The sequence below is a fragment of the Centrocercus urophasianus genome, unplaced genomic scaffold, assembly GCF_019232065.1.
Source record: "Centrocercus urophasianus isolate 14NV4802_14NV808 unplaced genomic scaffold, USGS_Curo_1.0 seq_27, whole genome shotgun sequence".
Classification (NCBI taxonomy): domain Eukaryota; kingdom Metazoa; phylum Chordata; class Aves; order Galliformes; family Phasianidae; genus Centrocercus; species Centrocercus urophasianus.
Window position 1 is genome coordinate 6,617,224 of NW_024884833.1, and position 19,459 is coordinate 6,636,682.

General features: G+C 42.1%; 1 protein-coding gene across 2 annotated transcripts in view; it reads right to left on the reverse strand.

Moving 5' to 3' along the window:
- MLLT3 (MLLT3 super elongation complex subunit) overlaps positions 1-10,558 on the reverse strand; it is a 108,771-nt gene extending 98,213 nt beyond the window's left edge. For both annotated transcript variants that reach the window (XM_042826917.1, XM_042826916.1), the window contains exons 1-2: positions 10,524-10,558; positions 10,112-10,292 (exon numbers count right to left, since the gene is read on the reverse strand). In XM_042826917.1, coding sequence (XP_042682851.1) covers positions 10,112-10,292; positions 10,524-10,535 — 193 coding nt within the window. In that variant the 5' untranslated portion in view covers positions 10,536-10,558. The remainder of the gene's footprint in view (positions 1-10,111; positions 10,293-10,523) is intronic.
- Positions 10,559-19,459: the final 8,901 nt, after the last annotated feature.

Below are 19,459 nucleotides of genomic sequence, written 5' to 3' on the forward strand. Positions count from 1 at the left end.
ATGTGATTAAAAGCTTGTGTGTTTTTTACTTATTTTATCACTAATTCACTGTTAAGCTGGTGAGACACCACATTGCCTCTGTGAAAATATTTTATTAGAGAAATAGTTTAGAGACCAGTTACTTAAGATTAATGGAAAGTTTAACAGGCTGCACAAAACATTTGAAAGAAGATAACCCTGTCTGGAAAGCTGGAAGAGGAAGGTAAACTAAGCCATACCTTCAGTGCCTTACTGTATGGCAGTCTTTATTTGCTTCACTGTTTTTCCATACAATGACATAGATGCCAGTTTCGTTTTACTGAGTAGTATTATTTTCAAATAAGTAATGTGACAGAAATTTGCGGCAGAGTTTAGATTACATGACTGATGCCTGAAGGCAAACATGCTGATCTAATCACTGCATTGAATTCCAAAACACTTATGGTTCAAGTAAAAAAAAAATAAGCTGTTAAGCTTCTAACACTACAATACATATGAACACATTTATGGACTATATGGTAACTATATACCTAAACATTAACATTTACATATTAAATGCATAATTTGAAGGACATACAAAAAGCAGTGATCAAGACTTTGATCAAGAAGTTGTTGTTAACTAGACTTCAGTCAGAACACTAAGAAAGAAACTAAAACCAAAATGTAAAATTTTCAGTAGTCTAGATACAAAGTGACAACTTCCCAGATTCAAACCATTCATAAACACACAAAAGAGAAACCAAAAGCTTTTAAACGTTTCACCTGAAGTTGACAGACAATTTGGACTGTATAATCAAAATGTCAATCAAGTCAAACAAGTAGTTTGTTAGTAGTCCAGTTTCAACAAAACATGCAGCTCAGCCATTAATATAGAAATATCCATGAAAACCAGTACTAGTAGAGGAGTATAACTAAGCAATTTTTTATTACAGAACTTGCTGTCTGCAGCCATTGTTTAACTTTGCTTTTATAATACCAAAAATTCAATTAAGTAACCTAAAGCAGTTCTGCTCCAGGGAAACCAGACTATTTTTATTTCATTTCCAGGCACTGGAAAGGATAACGAAAACATCACACAGCTTATTTGACAATCTTTCTTTCTGTCAAATTTAAAATCTTTACATTTGTGTACCTTCAATGGAGACATTTAGCTTGTTTAGAAATAATTTTGCAAGTAAAAATTAAAATTTCCCATTCCATACCCTAAAATGTGCTCAACATTTAACAAAAAAGCCTGAAATATATTCCAAAATAATTGATGACTACCACTTTAAGAACAGACTTCGAATAAATGCAGCATCTCACAAATACTTTCAGGTTTCTTAAAGTAGAGGCATTTAAACACAGTAGGTGTATCAACTTGAACTGCTGGACAGCTACGGAATCAACTCAAAAATGTGGTCAATATTTGTCAGAAGTGTGTGGATGTTGGTATTTGTAGTGGGTTTCTGAAATTCATCATCCCATTAAAATTGTTTGGTCACTGCTTGTCTGAGCAACAAAACTGCAGTAATCAGATTCACATAGAATATCATTACACAAAGCTCCCTGCAGAAGCATCAAGACTACAGGTCGCTGCAGCTTCCCTGGAGTTATTTCTGACCTCCTGGGGTGTCCGGAAGTAAAACCTACTTCCCTGCTAGGGCAAATGAGATCCAATGCAGTACTGCATTAATGATGGATAGGGCAACTCTCCTTCCACCCACTCAGTAGAAGAGTGGTGCTACGACAGCTCAGCAATGCTTGCAGAAGCAAACTCATCAGCTATACTGTTGCCAGGCTATTTTATTCGATTTATATTCAAGGGTTGGCCTCAGTGTATTTACACGACTGCCAAAGGCCCACAGAGAACTTGCAGAGAATCACTTCACAGTAAATGCAAATACCTTGCAGCATTTGTTACAGTGAGCTACAGGTAGTTTCCTACATTAAGATGACATGCATTTATTGGAGCAGTATGGGGAAGATTTGCTGTAAAGAATACTAAAAGCCAGTCACCTGGTAAGAAAGGATGCTAGTTCAGTAAATAGAAATGCTGGCTGTAACAGTGCTGCCTTCTCATACTTACGAATAAGAGACAGACAAGGCTAATCCCACATGACACAGAACTCATTTAGATGTTCCAGTTATCCTCTTTATTAAGCGAAGAAGTGCACTGGTTCTCACAGCAAGACCAACTTTAAAAGAAAAAAATCTTGGACTGAGAAATCAAACTCCCTAAAGTATCTTTATTCTTCAGTCAGTAAAGACACCTAACCTATTGTTGCCTCTGTTAGCCCAGCTCAAACAAGCTACCGAGCAGACTGCAAGTTACAGGTAAAATCCTTTTTTGCTGAGGAGACATCACAGCAATGTTTTGCAGCATGGGATAATATCCGGCTCAACAGAAAGGAGGAAAAATTTTCAGGAGTTGTACTTCTGTTCTGGCACATTTGCTAGGTTCAAGCGCAATTCACAGAAACCACAAACCTTAAAAAGACATTCTACAGCAATGATAACAGCCAGGCAACAAATTAGTAGTTGACTGTCAGAAGGATTTAGAATTCTAGCGGCACATGAATTGTATCACAGATGAGAACAGACTACTACAGCTAAGGCAGGCAAAGCTGTAACAGAAGCAGCATCAAAACATATAAATAATCTTCATGTACTACAGAATTCATGAGATTTTCTGCCACTGAGGTAGCACATAGATTTCCTTCTAGACTGGATTTTTAAATGAAAAGTAAAAGTTTTGTTTTGCTTTACAAAAAAAAAAAATTTCAAGTGCTGTACATGCTTGTTACTTCCAGATATTACTACTATCATTAGATTATGTCTTTATTTCTCGATATCACTTATTTGTGAGATGACTGAAATGTATCTGGTTTGAGTTTTTATGCTGCTGCTTTGATATAAGAGAAGGAATAATTACTGATACTACCACAACGCTGCTCCCATCCTCTGGTCAGCCTCTCAACTAAGGCAATGACTGGCACCAATACTGTCAGTGTTTAGTTTTCAAGCATGTGGAATTTCTCCCTCAAAATCCAGGTGTGAATCCAGCACAAATTTATCTGCTAGCAGCAGAATTCCAATCCTTTTTTGTTTCTCCCAGCACCATGCAGTCAGCCTTGAGTGAGCTCAGAGGCAAGAACAAGCAAAACAACAATCCCAAGCACCAAGACTACAGCAAGTGAGCATACACTGTGCACATATCCTAAACGTCAGTAGTACCTCGAATGCCTGTGTGGCCTTCTGATAACAAAAGACATCAGCTGGGTGTTGGCTGAAAACAGCTAGATGCTGGATTTCGCTAAAAACAACAAAACCGTGCATACTGTTACCTGCTTGTTTCCCCAAGTTCACACTCCAAAAAACTGCAGTGATGGCTTAAAATTATGAGTATGCTGTTCTCTTTAAAGGTGCTTTTCAGTAAAGCATGATGTCAGTGCTGTGACCACTCTGGAACAGCCATGCTATAAACGGATTTTATCGAGTGCTTCAGTAAAACACTCACCTGAAGTAAGACTATGCGCAAAGACTGTCGTTAAGTTTTGGTCCAGTACTGAATACCAAGATTTACCTATGCAAGAGGATAACACTTACTAAGCAAAATTCCCCAGTAAAACTTTGCCCTCTTTCAACAGAAAAGCTCCTCTGAGTTACCACAAACATTTTCAGATCTGCCCCACTTCCCACACGCGATGGAAAGCTCCAAAATTCAAAGCCTCCAGCACACATTATGGAAGTAGTTCTGTCTCAACTGAATCTCAACTTTACTCTTTTCTGGATTATTTGTCCTTTAAAGTTAGCAAGTGAAAGGTAAAATAACACCTCCCACTAAACATACACAGAAGTAATACTCAATTTCCCTCACAAGTCTACCAACATGAGCAGCTATCTAAAAGCCCTTGTTTCAAGAGATATTCTGTGTTCATAATACTTCTGTTCAGTCATTGAGGTGCAGCAGCAGCAGGCCACACTGCCACAGCAAGCATAGTCCAGCAACAACAGCAAGGCACAGGCCAAAGCTCCCCTGAGCAGACCCTTCTGCACCAGTGCTCCGCACAGGGGCAGCAGCACAAGCTGGCTGATGAAATAAACTTACCAATGACTGACTGAGCCTGCTAGCAGCAGACTTATCTGTTAATGTGGCTTAAAAAAAACAACACAGTACAATTAAAAAGATGGCACACCAGAAATAAGCAAAGGTGGTGTTAATGTTATTTTTGTGTTTATTTTTGTTGTTTTTTTTTTAAAGAAGTTTTAACCAGCAACGTTATGTTTTTTGAACCATGTAATAAATAGCATTAGTATTAAGTATTAATATTTTAGCTGCATCTTTTAACTGCAGGCAGTAAAAGACACTTAGAATTAATTTCCCACGCAGAAAGTACAAATATTTCAAATACCACTCTGTTCTTCCTCCCTTTCATGAACAAGAAACCACAATGAAAAGCCACGAGAAAAACAAACAAACAAAAAAAACAAATAACATTTTCAATGAGAAGCCAAGTGTTTCCTCATCCTGCTGTAGAACATAATTTTCATGCAAATGTACACAAGTGCTAGAATTTGATTGTTACTTTGTTCATCAATCACTGCTGGGAAGTAAAAAAGTAGAACAATCCCTTACAAACTAAACCTAGCTGTTTTAAACATGCCGATGTCCAGCATAAGAATTAAAAATGCAGCAGCATACAGACTGGATTAAGCCTTTATAAATTAATCTGCACTTTCCTTGTCTGTTCGGAGCATTATCAGCTATGTAAAGTTTTTAGTCTTTTCCACAGATCCCAACACAACAAAGAACAGAATAACTCTCTAGCACTTCATTCCAAAGCCTAAATCAAAGACAAAACAACCTCAAATCCCTAATCACAGTGTATATCATTGTTTAAAAGAACGCTCCCTATACCCTTAACAGTACCATGAAGAGTAACTGACCAAATTAAACATCTTACAAAGCACTAGGTGGAAAAAATCTCAACTGTATCTGAAGCTCATTTTATCTATCCTGTAATAATAAATAGATGGATATTAAAAATAAACAAACAAAATCTTGCTCCACTTTAACTTTCCCAAGGATATAAACTGCACAGCAGTAGACAGACCAACAACAACAAATAGCAAATCCAGTTGTTTTCATTTTCTGGAGTGAAAGCTAATAACTTTAACTGTCTACTGATTTAACAACGTTGAGATCTTCCCATTTCTCTTATGAAGATGCAGCAGATCTCACCTTACACAGAACATCCTTAGGATTCTTCTGTGCTGTGATTCACGATTGTCCTGAAACTACAATTCATTTCCTTCCTTTTAACACCTTTGAGTCTTAGTTACAGAGTATCAACATTCTATCTTTAGAAGAGACCTAGCCACAAATTACTACACTAAAAACACTGTATTAGCCATGAAATGTTATTTAAAATTGACACAAGACAAATTCCATAGGCCTTCATTAGTAACCTAGGCGCATTTCTTATGGATTATGAAATCAATCAGAACAGATACAGGTCAGTACCCCTGCAAAGACATGCTTTATAGGAATAATAATAAAAAAAAATCTAGCACAAACTTGACATTCTATCCAGAAAAGTGAAAATAAAAGCTACAGAACACTTGATTCAACCACAAATAAAAAGTGTGCAAATTAAAGTTAAAAAGCATAACTTAGTGATGCTTGAAATATTGCAGGTCTTGTTACTCACACGTACAGTTACACTGATGTACTACAGACTGCACAGTCACCAATTCCTGTCTGTAAGGACAGACCATCACACTTCAGTCTTCCATTTAAACTTCAGTTGAACTAAACCTCAATGCAAGTCACCCCACACAGCACATCACTTCTGATAAAATATATGTGGTTTTAAAGAAGAAAATGGATCACCAGGTCTGTTTACTTAGAAAACATCTGTATACTGCTCAATCTAGGAATCAAGTCTATTACACTGTATACTTCCAACTAAAGCATCAACATGTTTAGAGACTTACCAGAGAAATAAAATTACTTCTTAGGACAAGGTTTTCCTAGACAAGTAGCATCTTACTGTCAGTCCTGCCAGTACTCAGCGATGGCACTCATGTAATGAAACTTGAGAGCATCAGTAAATTCAGCTGCTTCTCATTCACTTTGAGAAAGAACACTGTGAAATGCTCTTGTAACTTACGCTGGACTGAATTACAAACTGCACTTGAAAACACCAATATACTCTTAAAGCTCTTCAGCCTCTTATTAAAGCAGTAGCTACATTAAATCTCAAGAGTTTCCTGTTGAACAAACATGTCCACTAGACATCAGAAGTTCTCTCTAGCTGCAGCTGAAATCCACTGATAAGCTAGTCCTCAGCCAACAACGCTCTTGAAGTTAAAACAGCAATGCCTGCCACGACATTGCATTATCAAACCTAGCACTGTATCAAAAGTGAACCTGTAAGACTGACAGAAAAAGAAATTCCCATCTAATCACATGTGGTGGGCTAGGCTCAGATAAGACATGGGAGGAAAAAAAAAAATCTCCAGGGAAAAAAGAAAATTGAAGAACTACAATTAACTTAAGTTCTTAGGTTATTTAGGCACACTCCTACTAAAATGTCCATCAGAAAACAAAAAACAACAACAAGTCAATAACAGAAACACAGATTTTCTAAAGAATGTTATGGCAGAATAATAAGCAGTTCCACTTCCATCACTCAAGATGGTTTTGTGGTATGACATGATGTAGTAACAATTGCTGCTCCCAGGACCACAAAGAAAAGCAACAAATTCCACTTTCTAAGCTGCAATCTTCCAGTGCCGCAACCTGCATTGTTCTAAGAACACTGTTCTTAGCTCAAAAGTATTAGTTCACCTCTTTTTCAGGTAGATTTTGTTTGTCAAGACTTATCACTACTTAATAGGAACTTAACCACTGAGACCATAGCAGTTCTAACGTAGTTTTTGACATGTACTTAAAAAAAAAAAAAAAACACTGAAGGGTATAAAGAGAAGCTTTCCCTTACAGAAATGCTGCAAGATAAATAGCAAGTGAAATTGCTGTTGTAGAGCACCAACACTCAGATAAGAAAAGTAATGAAGTATTTCTAAATTTCTTAGCCACTGAGGAAATGAGAGATATTATCAGAGAAGAGCGCCAGCTTCTCTTTTCTGAACAGCTTACTTGCTGGACCAAAACTACCTATAATCCAGTGGCACATTTTGCTCCACAGACATGCTTTAGCCTTGGGTCAGAGCACAGGGAACCAGGAAAACAAGGAGAATGGCTATGTGCTCCTTTGTGCGAAGACAAACTGAAGCACTTGGTCACCATAAGTCAAACAACTGAAAACAAAGAAACCACTGCCAAGCTCAAGTTTTTAAGGTGAGACACGACAGAAGATGAATGAAACTCCTTCTAGGTCACTCCAGTTTATACACACATTGTTCCTTGCCAGTCACCATCACTTTCCTATCCTGCCTGCACACACACCGCCTTATCTGTGCTCCAGAGGCCAAATGCCATTCCTAGCTGTGCTCCCACCTTAAAAATGATGCAATTTCAGTATACTGGACCCAACTTGCATGCAGCAGCTACTAGTAGAGCAAACACACGAGCACAGCTTTGTTTGCAAACTGACCATCATCCTCCAGTATATCCAAAATCCTGGTTCAGGGAGAAGAGAGAAACAAAAACAACGCTGAAGCCGAACAGACATTCAAACAGCTATTCTCACGAACACGCAATGCAAGTGCACTGAAAAGCTGCTTCAGAAAATAATTCCTCTCCTCCCTTGATGTTTGGAACAACTGCCAATAATAAGAACTGAGCTGGCAGCAGAAACACATTATGAGCTAATAAAACCTATGATTGCCTATTCATTTATTATTCTTGAATTGATCCGAGGTTTTAACAAATAGATTTAATGAATTAGAACTTTTTCTAGCAAGCACACATGTTAGAGTGGCCATTCACAGCAATAATCCAGAGATACAAAGATTATTCACCAAGAAGTTCAGTTTTACAACTCATCAGTATTCTGACACTCATCATTCAGAGCATGGTTCAGGATTAGTTTGAGAACTTACCATGCATCTTCTACTGGTAGGCTAGCTTATAGAAAAGGATTAAAGTGTGTAACAACTTCCAAGATAGTGATGGAGAGGAAGTATCTTGACTAGCACTACTAGCAAACGCATTACTCCTGGTGAGCATGCAACATTTCAGCTACAGCATTGAAGGCCACCTGAGGTTGAATCCAACTAGCAGCCCTGACTTACAAAGCAAGAAAACCTAGAATATTATCAACCAAATCTTAATTGTATTTGGAAGTTAAAAAAAAAAACAAAAACAAAAAAAACCACACAGAACATTTCCATTTACAGGGCACATATCAGCACCAGCCCATTAAACACAAGCGTACTAGATGACTCAAACACAGCAGCACTGCACTCCTCATTTCCACTGTGATTTCAAGAACCTGAGATTTCTGGTGCTTGCCCCAGCACACACACTCCTGCAGCTTCAGGAGGCTAAGCAAAGCCTAGGAGCAAGCAGAGTGCTCACCATATGGTCTTACTGCAACTGCTCCCACCAAAGACAGCATATCCTGTGATCTGAGTCATGTGCAATCACAATATGACAAGTCCCCTCCCGAGCTATATAAGCTGGCATCTTTCCCAGCAGTTGCCACATCATGAAAAAGATGCACATAAATAAAACTCCAAACACTTTAAAACAATAGCTTAAATGACTGCATAACTAAATTCAGCAGCTGGAGGCACAAAGCATTCACAGAAGCAAACCATGCCATCTTTCACTTGCAGAAGTCCTCAAATACATTCTTATTACCAAGATCCACATCACTCCTAACCTGGATTGCAAAGTCATGTCTCCTGAGGCCAGACAAGAATAAAACAGAAAACACAGAATAGGTAATAAAAGCAGAGAGTGTCATAAGCCTCAGCTAGACAGTCACAGAACTTCAAAGTATTAAACCTACATTCTATCACTGCTTCTAACACATCACCCCATCCACTGTGCACAAACAATGCTAGTTTGCCTATCAGGCTACTCAAACCCATTCTCAGTTTTTCTTCCAAGCTATTCAGATCAATCTAAAGCCATGCTTTTCTACACAAGAAACAGCGGGAAACAGGAAGGAAAAGAAGACTTCACTGTGCAATCTGGGCAATTTATTTCACCACACGTGTAGCAGTACTGCATATATGCCGTTAAAACTATTTGTACAATACCTTTCTGCTTTCACGTAGGCTAAAAAAAATGTACTCTGCTTTACAATGACAAAAATAGAAACAATAGCATATATTCTAGAAGAGAATATCAACATCAAAGTGTTGCATTTCTTACAGTTCATTTGGTTAAAGCGAACCAAATATCCTCGAGGAATTGAAAAAAAAACAAAACGGGTGCAAAAAATATGAAAGTCCCAGTTTGAACTGAGAAATGTTAAATGAGAATATGTGTTTTAACCTTGCCTCAAAAATCTTCCCCATTTCAATACAGAGAAACGTCCCGTCCTCCACTTCCAGAACACCCGATTTCCCCCAGGTACTCCGGACAGAACAGACTCCTTTCGATGTCATTCTACGGAGCGGCAGCTCTATGTGACAATAATGACTACCGATCCGACGAAAGACAACTGCAGACCATCGCGCCTACATGAGTGCATAAACCTTCTCACAAACAAAGCACCTTCTTTTGTTCACACCGTTACCTCCGCTAACGGCCACAGCGCTCAGGACACGACCGGATCGGATCTGAAGACAAAAGGCCGCCGCAACCTCCCGCACGGGCCCGGTCGCCGCACACGCTCACCGCTCCGCAAGTTCTCATCAACGCCGGACGCGGCGGGGTCGGACCGGCGGCGCGGGAAGGGCGAAGGGCCGGAGCGGCGCAGCCACGAACCCGACCCGCCCCGGCGCAGGAGGGTCCGGAGCGTCCCCGCCTGCGGGAGCAACGCGCGGGCCGGGTCCCGGAGGCGCTCGTCCCGCGCGGCCGCAGGTGCCCGAGGCGCGGACCCGCGGGCGGCTGCGGCGGCTCGGGGGAAGCGGCTGGATCACTCGAGTCCGCGCAGGGCGACGAGCGGCCCGCGGCGCCGCCGCTTTTGTTCTGCGCTCGGCGGCCGCCCGTTCCCCAGGACAGCCTCACCTCTCTTAGGCCTTGGGAAGCTCTCATGCAGGTGGAAGACGACCTTCTCCACGAAGTGCTGGATGTTGCTGTGCTCGGGCCCGCGGACGAACACCATCCAGTCGTGGGTGAAGCCCTCCACAGTGGGTTTCTTCCTGACCTGGGCTCGGTGCCCCAGCTCCAGCTTCACCTGAACGGCGCACTGCGGGGAGAGGCGGCGGGCGGTCAGCTCCGGGCGGGCGGCCAAGGACGCGCACCCCGAGAGCCGAGCCCGCGCCGCGGGCACCACCCAGGGCAGCGCCGGGAGCCGCTTCGCGGTCGCGGTGCAGTCCTGCTCCCCGCGCCCGGAGATGCCGCACGCCGCGAGCAGCAGCCGGGAGCCCGGAACGGGGGAGAAAGAGCAGAACCGAGGAGGAACGGGCCGGGCACTCACCGCGCTGGCCATGCCTGGGGCGCCGGCTCCGCTGGGCGCTCACCACGGCCCCCGCCCCCACCCCGCGGCGCTAATTCATGGAGATGAAGGCGCGGAGGCGGCCGCGTAGGGCGGCAGCGGCGGGAGTGCGGCGGGCATCCTCTGCCGGCCCGGTGCTGCTCTGTGGCGGCGGCTGCCTCCGTCTCCTCTGCGCCTTGCAGCGCACCGACCCCCGGCCGGCCGCGACGGCGGCGCCGGCCCCCCTCTCAGCGCTGGCCCTTGCCCCGCCGGCTAGATGGGCGCCCGCCGCGCATGCGCACCCCCCGCTCGGCTGACACCGAGACACAGACATAACAGTGCGCGGAGGGGGCGGGCACCCGTGCGGTGCGGACAGCCAATGGCACGCGGCGGCGCGGCCGCGAGCCGCCCGCCCCACCCCGCCCCGCGGCCCTTAAAGGAACAGGTTAAGGAGGGTGAGCAGCCGCGCAGCCGGTGAGGCGCCGGGAGGGAGGGGTGCGCGGGTCCCTGCGTTACATGCACGCGGTGAGAGCGGCTCCCGAAGCTGTCCGCGCGTCCTCTTAAGAGACGCTATTAAGAGCGGGCGGTGCGCGGCAGCCCAGTGCCGGCGATGTGGCGCTCAGGGTCGTTCACCCGGCTGCGCCGCTGACAGCACGACGCTGCGTTTTCAGAACTCAACGGCGGCCGCGACCAAGCCGGTGCCAGACGCGGCTCAGCGCGGAGCGGCGCCCCGGATCGCGCTGTGGGCAGCTGGGCGGCCGCCGCGCGTCGCGCCGAAGAGAAGCCCTGCCCGGCGACGTTGCCGTGCTCCTGGAAGCGCCTCCCGGTGGCGGCTCTCACCCCGCGGATCCCCGCGTCCTCCGTCGAGTTACTGAAATGCGAGCGCGACCGTCCCCCGATTCCACCCAGCCAGTGCCGTATCGTACGCGTAGATGACTCGATGCCTACTCCCAGAGGGCTGGATGCGATTTGTGAAAATGCCACCAGTCACACAGTAACTAACCGTTCACTTTGCTGCTGTATGAACATCCACGCCGTATGCCTACAGTGTACAAATGTTGAGGCTCATGTATTTTCTGTTCATCTTTTGTCGGGCTAGCTAGCAAGTCAGCAGCTCACACTGTGTCCACAAACCTGTCAGAGCTGACTGGTAATTTGAAGACTTCACACATGCCATAATAATTAAAAAATCTTAGAATAGTTAGAGTTGGAAGAGACCCTTAGAGGCCATCTAGTCCAACTGCCTGCAATGAACAGGGACTCCTACAGCTCAGTCACAGGTGCTCAGGGCCCCATCCAGTGTGGCCTTCAATGTCTCCAGGGATGGGGCTTCCACTGCATCTCTGGGCAACCCATGTCAGTGCCTCACCACCTGCACTGTAAAAAACTTACTGGATCCAAACTAAATCTCCTCTCCTTTAGTTTGAAACCATTTCCTCTTGTCCTATCACAACAGACCCTCTTAAAGAGTCTTAGAGCACTCCTTCAGATACCGAAAGACCCCTCTCAGGTCTCCCCGAAGCTTTCTCCAACCTGAACAGCCCTGGCTCTCTCAGCCTGTGCTCACAGGGGAGGTGTTCCATCCCTTGGATCACTTTTTTGTGGCCCTCCTCTGAACGCAGGTCTATGTCTCTCCTGTACTGAGACTCAGCACTCCAGATGTGGTCTTACCAGGACAGAGCAGAGGGGCAGGATCACCTTCCTCAACCTCCTGGCCACACTTCTGATGCAACCCAGGATATAGTTGGCTTTCTGGGCTGCAAGGTCACAATGTTGGCTCATACACAGCTTGCCTTGTGCCAACACCCACAAGTCCTTTCCAGTAGAGCTGTGCTCTATGCTTTACATCCAGTGTGGCATGGAACACAGTGTGCCTCCAGGTGCCAGGGCCCATATGCACAGAGCAATCTGCAGCCTGAGACTCCAGGCACCTCCCCTAGAAAGGTTCCGTTTTTCCCATGGCTGAGCTACTCAGGTGTCCAGTCACTTTAGAAACTTGCAGGGACTGGCAGTAGATCATCATTTAGATGTCTAGATTCCATTGGTTCCCACAGAAATCAGACTCCCAAGCATTTCTCACTAAATGAGGGGTTTTGCAATTCAGAAGACACTCATTTTTTGGTGTTAAACCATAGTATACTCTTCCACAGTAGTGTGGAGCTGAGGGTATAGCATTCCTAGTAAATGGCAACAATGAATACACTCGGTGTATTTTGCATTTTATTATTGTCAAATACTTAGCTTTAAACTGAATGTGACTTTACATGTTTTACATGGAAGGCAGGGAAGATGCAGTGATCTGCTGTCAAAGCAGTGCTAATTGCTCCTTCATCAATGTGGCAAATACACTGTGTTTTATAATAATCAAAATGCATATTTCTGCTTATATCTGTCTTTAAAAACTTACACAAAGGCACTTGAATTAGTAATAAGCAGGAAAGTTATACAATTCTTAAAGGTAGGCACCTAAAACAATATATCTCAATGAGCCCATATGTGTGTAGTTTCATTTCCATAGGTACTGCACAGAATCACAGAATTGCAGGGGTTGGAAGGGACCTCAGGAGATCACGGAGTCCAATCCCTGTTCTACAGCAGGCACCTTACAATACGCTGTAAAGGTTCGTCATAGAATTGCCACAGAATGACTTGGGTTGGAAGAACTTTAACAGTCACCCAGTTCCAGACCCCTATCATGGGCAGAGCTGCCACCCACCAACTGGCCTTGAAAACCTCCAGGGAAGGGGCATCCAGAGCTCCTGTGCCAGCACCTCACTGTCCTCAAGGTGAAGAATTTCTTCCTAATATCTAACCTAATAATATCTAACATTTTAATTTAAAGCCACTGAATATGTTGAACACAATCACGCTCTTGTTCAACACAATTATTTCCACACTCAGTGATTGTAGTACCAGCCCTAACAGCCTTGTTTTTTGTCTGTGTATCCACAACTTTATCCTTCAGGACTACAGAATTCTGCCCTAAAATATTCAGGTACAAATATTGTTTCATTAAGGAAATTATGTTGGAGACACTGCTGTTCAAAATCCCAATACATATCAAATCCTGTCTTCAATACTTCTTGCTGGCTAGAAAGAAAATCCTTTTGCATTCCTTCTCTACATTCCTGGGCAACTCTTCAAAGACTTCAACTGCCTGTTTTTCTTTCCCTATTTACATAATGGTTTGACATCATGAAGAATATATTTCCTATTCTCTGGGAGAAATTGGGGCCACCATATTTTTGTGTAACAAATTATGTTCTTTTATGGGGGTACCACCTAAAGATAAAACACTTTTTTTTTTTTTTTTTTTCCCCCAACTCATTTTACATGGAAAAAAAATAACACAGAAGAATTCTGTGTATGAATCATCAGAGTTTTGTATGGCACAGTAGGACCAAGGCAGGCAATCAACACAGTTAAACATAAAAAGAAACTCACCATTTCAGTTAGAATATTTCTAATTTCATTCCACCTCCTTCTTGCCTTTTTTCTTTTGGAAAGACTTGAATTATCCTTTCCAAGCTTCTTCTGGAAATCCTTATTACTTAATATAAGCTTTGTGCCTATTCAGATTGATTACTTCCTTTTCATAATTACACAAATGACACAGCAGTAGCTTTGAAGAAATGTCACAGTGGGCCTGATCCTAAATGTACATTCACTTGTCAGGATCCATTCACAGTAGGAAAGGAAGAACCACTTTCCATCATAAAGGACTTCAGAAATGATTTTATTCCAAGATGGTTATTATCTTACAAGCTAAATCCACGACAACACAGTTTTAGAAAATATATACTTGCACATACACATTTATTTGCTATGTTTTTCTCAGAAGGCTGTAAAGACAGGACTTGTTTTCTTTCCTCCTGATTTAATAATTTCTGATAAACGAACAATTGTCTAGCAGTATCAAATCTACATACTGCAAAAGAGAATATGTCAGGCATGTGGAAGAACTGTAGTTTCCACAACGTCTAGGTTTCTGTGCTCCTGGTAATGTTTATGTTGAAGAAAAGTCCCTTCTGAATCTCTGCAGATTTTTCCTGGAAGGCATAAAACTATAACCACTTCAATGGCAGTCTTGTCTTGTTACTATATATCTTTGGTATTTTTGTTTCACCAGAATGAGAGCATAGGGATTTTTACTGGTAGCTCCAGCATAGCTACATCAGAAGCTGCTTGATGAGAGAGAAGATGTCCAAGTAGTAAATAGTATCCACTGCACTATACGAACAGGGTTGTGGCATTTTTAATTTTCACCCATGGAAGAAACAAAGAAGAAAAAAAAAGTCTACTCCTGAAGCAAGATGTTTTTTCTTGGATGGTTCTAGTTTGTGTTTCAGTTGAAAACAAAATGAAAAAAGGTGGTCAGGCAATAACTGGAAAATTCAGATACTAATATCTGACATATATGAGAGACAATTCCCTTTTCTGGACTTTAAGTTGGTACACAGACTCACACACCATACGCATCTCTATAACTCAGGATTCTACAGGAAGGAATGTGTCCTCTGGTGTCCTTCATGCTGATGTTTATTTCTTATTTGTTTGGATAGACAAAAGTGTCTTCCTCTTGACTTAGAATAGGAGTAAAGCAATAAAACTAGTACCGAATGAATACATACTGACTTGGTGTATTGCACATAAGCGTAATAACGGAAACGCTTCTAGCACTTGACTTTATTTGCTTCTGTCATCTTTATCTGAGACCAGTTAATTGATTAATGATTACAAACTCCTGAAGATTTAGGTTCAAATTTGGAAGAGAGAGTTACTTAATGTGTCAGCTGTGAAGCGGTGTTGCATTTCAGACAAAAAGAAAAAATGTTTCAAAAAACAGCAATTGTATTTAAGCTGAAATGGGTTGCGATACAATTATAGTAATTTTAAAAATGTATTAATTTTACAAACTTCAATATAACCCCCAGTTATCAGAGGCAGAATCAAAGAATGATCCTGAGCCACTGAACTGACAAATTGGTGCAACCACTTTCTTCATTTTGGATCAAAAGTTAAAACAACCATTCTTTGATCTCATCACAGCAGATGGATGCAATTATGCGCATATAAAAGAGCAGAGACTCTGGGTCAAAGACATACAGAATTACAAAGGTGACAGCAATTTTCTAGTAGTTCTGTGTAGCATTGTTAAACAAGAGCTTACCATGGAATAATTATACAGCTGCAGTTTCTCTTTTGAAAACAGGAGACACTTGTGACATATTCTTAACAGAATGTAACTACTAAGGGTTTATGCAAGCAGTCACTGCAATGCTAGAAATCCTTACACATTTTATGTCTGCTGAGATACCTTCTGTGGCTACAGGCTTCCCAGTAGGCACCAGACCCATAATCAGACATCTTCACACATACTGTATGATGCATGCTGTGATGCACAGATCCCAGGTTGCTGTCTTAGAAGGAAGATGAGAAAACATTTTGGTCCGGTGCACAGCTGACTTTGGATGCCATGTAGCTGTGCTAGTGCAGCACTGTATCTGAGCCAACAAGGGACACATTTCACAGCCAAACTCTTGTTGATTTCACACAAAGCTGAAAAGAATCCTGCCTTTCTCTATTATTTCCTAAAGGAGATAGAAATGTTTTATGCATTAAAAATGAGAACATTTCCCAAGTTACTTGGACACATTAAATTGCATTCAGTGTTTCAAATACAGATGTTTAAAATTAACTTTTCCAAATTCACATTCTATGACACAAATATATGGGCCAACTTTTACGTGGGCCTTGGTTTTAAAAGTTTAAAGAAAGCAACTAGCTGAAACACCTAATATCACCAACGATAAAGGAAACCACAATGCCTTTTAAATATATCATCACTCAGAATTTCTCTTTATTTGAGATCACAGAATCATAAAGCCATAGAATACCTCAGGTTGGAAGGGACCCATAAGGATCATTGAGTCCAACTCTTGGCTCCACATAGGACCACCCAAAAAATCAGACCATATGTCTCAGAGCTTTATCCAGATGCTTCTTGAGCTCCATCAAGCTCGGTGCTGTGACCGCTGCCCTGTTCCGTGCCCACCAGCCTCTGGTAAAGAACCTTTCCATAACACCCAACCTGATCCTTCCCTAAAGCAGCTTTATGCTGTTCCCTCCTATCATATCACATCACCAGAAAGCAGAACTGCACTGTCCCTCTGCTCTCTGTGAGGAGCTGCAGACCACTGTGAGGCCTCACCTCAGCCTTCTCTGCCCCAGGCTGAACACACATAGGGATCTCAGATGCTCCTCATGTGTCTTCCTTTCTAGATTCTTCACCATCTTCACAGCACTCCTCTGGACACTTTCTAATAGTTTTATGTCCTTTTTGTAAACTACACAAGCTCAGGTCACATCACTGTAGTGTAGAGTGGGACAGTCACTTCCCTTGACCTGCTAGCAACGCCATGGCTCACGCACTCCGGGATAAACAAGTGGAGGGGCTACTACTGCTTAAAATGGCAAAGGTAGAAGAATTAGATGAGAATTCTCCAGGAAAGAAGACTACTTCCATAATGCCACAAGACAAAAAGGATTTCTTTCCCACTGTCCATTGCTCTACCATCCCTTTTCTCCATAGTTAGGCTTTGGGAGATCAGTCAGCATGATGGATGAACCACAGAGCCCAGTGGAGCAGCTGTATCCAATTGGACAACAGGATATCTCTCCTGCTAGGGGCATTTATCTGTCTGGCCAGCTTCTCAGAAGCAGTCTTCTTAAAGGCTGCTCAAAATAAAGCACCTTCCAGATGTGGATTCCTTCTAGTAGCAGCCACAGGTATGCCATACAAGCCTGTCACTGTGGAAGCCACATCCATCTTCCTGCTGCTGCAACAAGCAGCAGGACCCAGTGCCCTAGGAATTTAACATCATCACTGTGTTCACTTTGGACTCCATCAGTGACACATTCACACAATCTGCTGCTTTTAGACACACTATTCATCGAATGTTTCCATTAAGGGGGAGAGAACTTTCCTGATGCTCTCACTCTCTCATGGCATCTGAATTTCCCTGAATCAACATTTCTGACAAAATCACATAACAGCAAACACAGCATGCTAGCTCCTAACCAAGAAGACACTGCAAGCATAATCTGAGCACCGGGGTACTTCTTTACACTGAACTGTGCTCTAATCCAGCATGTGAATTAAAAACAAAAGTACATTTGCTTCTTGAAACAGATATCCAAGCTTTCCAGACAAAATCATAGATTCTTGTACAGGGGTTATTAAGTAAACGAGGTACCCAATAGTCTGTATTTTTTAAATGCAGTAAAACTGAGCTTTTAATGCAAGCAGTTCTTCAAAATGAATAAAAAATTCTGGGCTAGAATTGTGCTGGAAAATAACACAGTTCTGTTCCAAGCCAGATACTCTGACTGCAATCTTAAGATGCTCGTCTGAACTGAAACCAAAACTTAAAACGAACCTACAGCTGATCTTACACATACGACAAAGAATATGTATAAGCTGCTTGTAGTGCCAGGAACTAATGGCAAAATACTCTCACTGGTTGGCTCTTCTCTGATTTAGCTACATAGGCTGGACAAGCGCCAAGCAGCCCAGTCCAAGAGCATGCTTGTTTTGAGGTTTTATTGGCTTGTACTTTTCTATTCACAAATCAAAGTGAAAATAAGCAGTTCAGCTGGTAACATATTAACCCACTACTCAATGGAAAAGATCTTTAAGAGCAATGTCTTCATGTTTTAGAAAACAATATAAAATGGTTTATAACTTACCACCAGCTACCTCAGAGGGAGGTGGTAATGACAAAGGATAAATGTAAAAAGGAAGTTTTGGCTGTGCACATTATTGTAGTATATAATGTAAAAATAAATAAATATATAAAAAATAAAGGCCTCTAGGGACTCATAAGGAAATCTCTTTGCAGTGGAAAATCTTGTTGAGAGACCTACAAGGAAGTATTTAGTTTTTTATTTCCCCAAAACAATGTAGCCTCTAGAGGAAATACTCGTCTTATACAAAGAAACAGTCAAATTCTGGAGAATGCCTGAGTTCAGAGAACCAGTTCTGGATTTCCAAAAGGGTAGCAAGGTCAGAATCTGATCACACATGCAAAGACGTCACTAAGGAGTAACTTTATCTAAATTGGTGTGCTCAATTCTTTGCCTGTAAGATCTCCTTGCTGGAAATAAAGCAAAGATTTAAAGGATTTATGGGACTGCCCTCACTCTGCAACAGGTTCTTTTCACGGCCATTATATCATATATTTAAGCAGATCATTGTCCATGGTAGGAATGTATGCATATGATAATCATTGTGTCTCAGTCACTGACTACTTATTCTATGGTAGAGAATAGTTACAGGAGTATTAGAGAGGCTGAGGATACTTTACTCACATTTTTTGGGCCCAGAACTAGAGAACAACAAAACTGTCCTGATTCTGCGTATCATTAGAAAGTGATTGAGATGCTAGAATGGCTTAACATTACCCTAGGGAGAAATTTATGATGATAAGCAGATTTATTTATCAGTGACAGGTACTGACATACACATAGGGTCTTAGCTGTCCTCATCTCTAATGAATGCATCATCATTGTCACTACTAACGTAATTACAGCCCCACTTAATAGATGGGGAATTGAAACAAAAAAAAAGAAATTAAACAGGTTGCATAAAGAAATAATACTAACAAAGTTATAAAAGTTTTGCAGTAGAGCAAGTAATTAAACCCAAATAAATCCAAATGTTTAGGGAAAAGTTAGGCCCTAAGGGGAAAAAAAAAAAAAAAAAAAAAAAAAAAAAAGGAAAAATTGAAGAAATGGGAAAAATCTGTACTCAGAAGTAGCACAGAAGAACAGAGAGATTGACATTTGGAGCCAACTCAACAATTAGAAATGCCTGTGAAATATGGAATTTCAAAGAATATTGCAACATACATGAAATATATTATGTATGTATTTGCAGA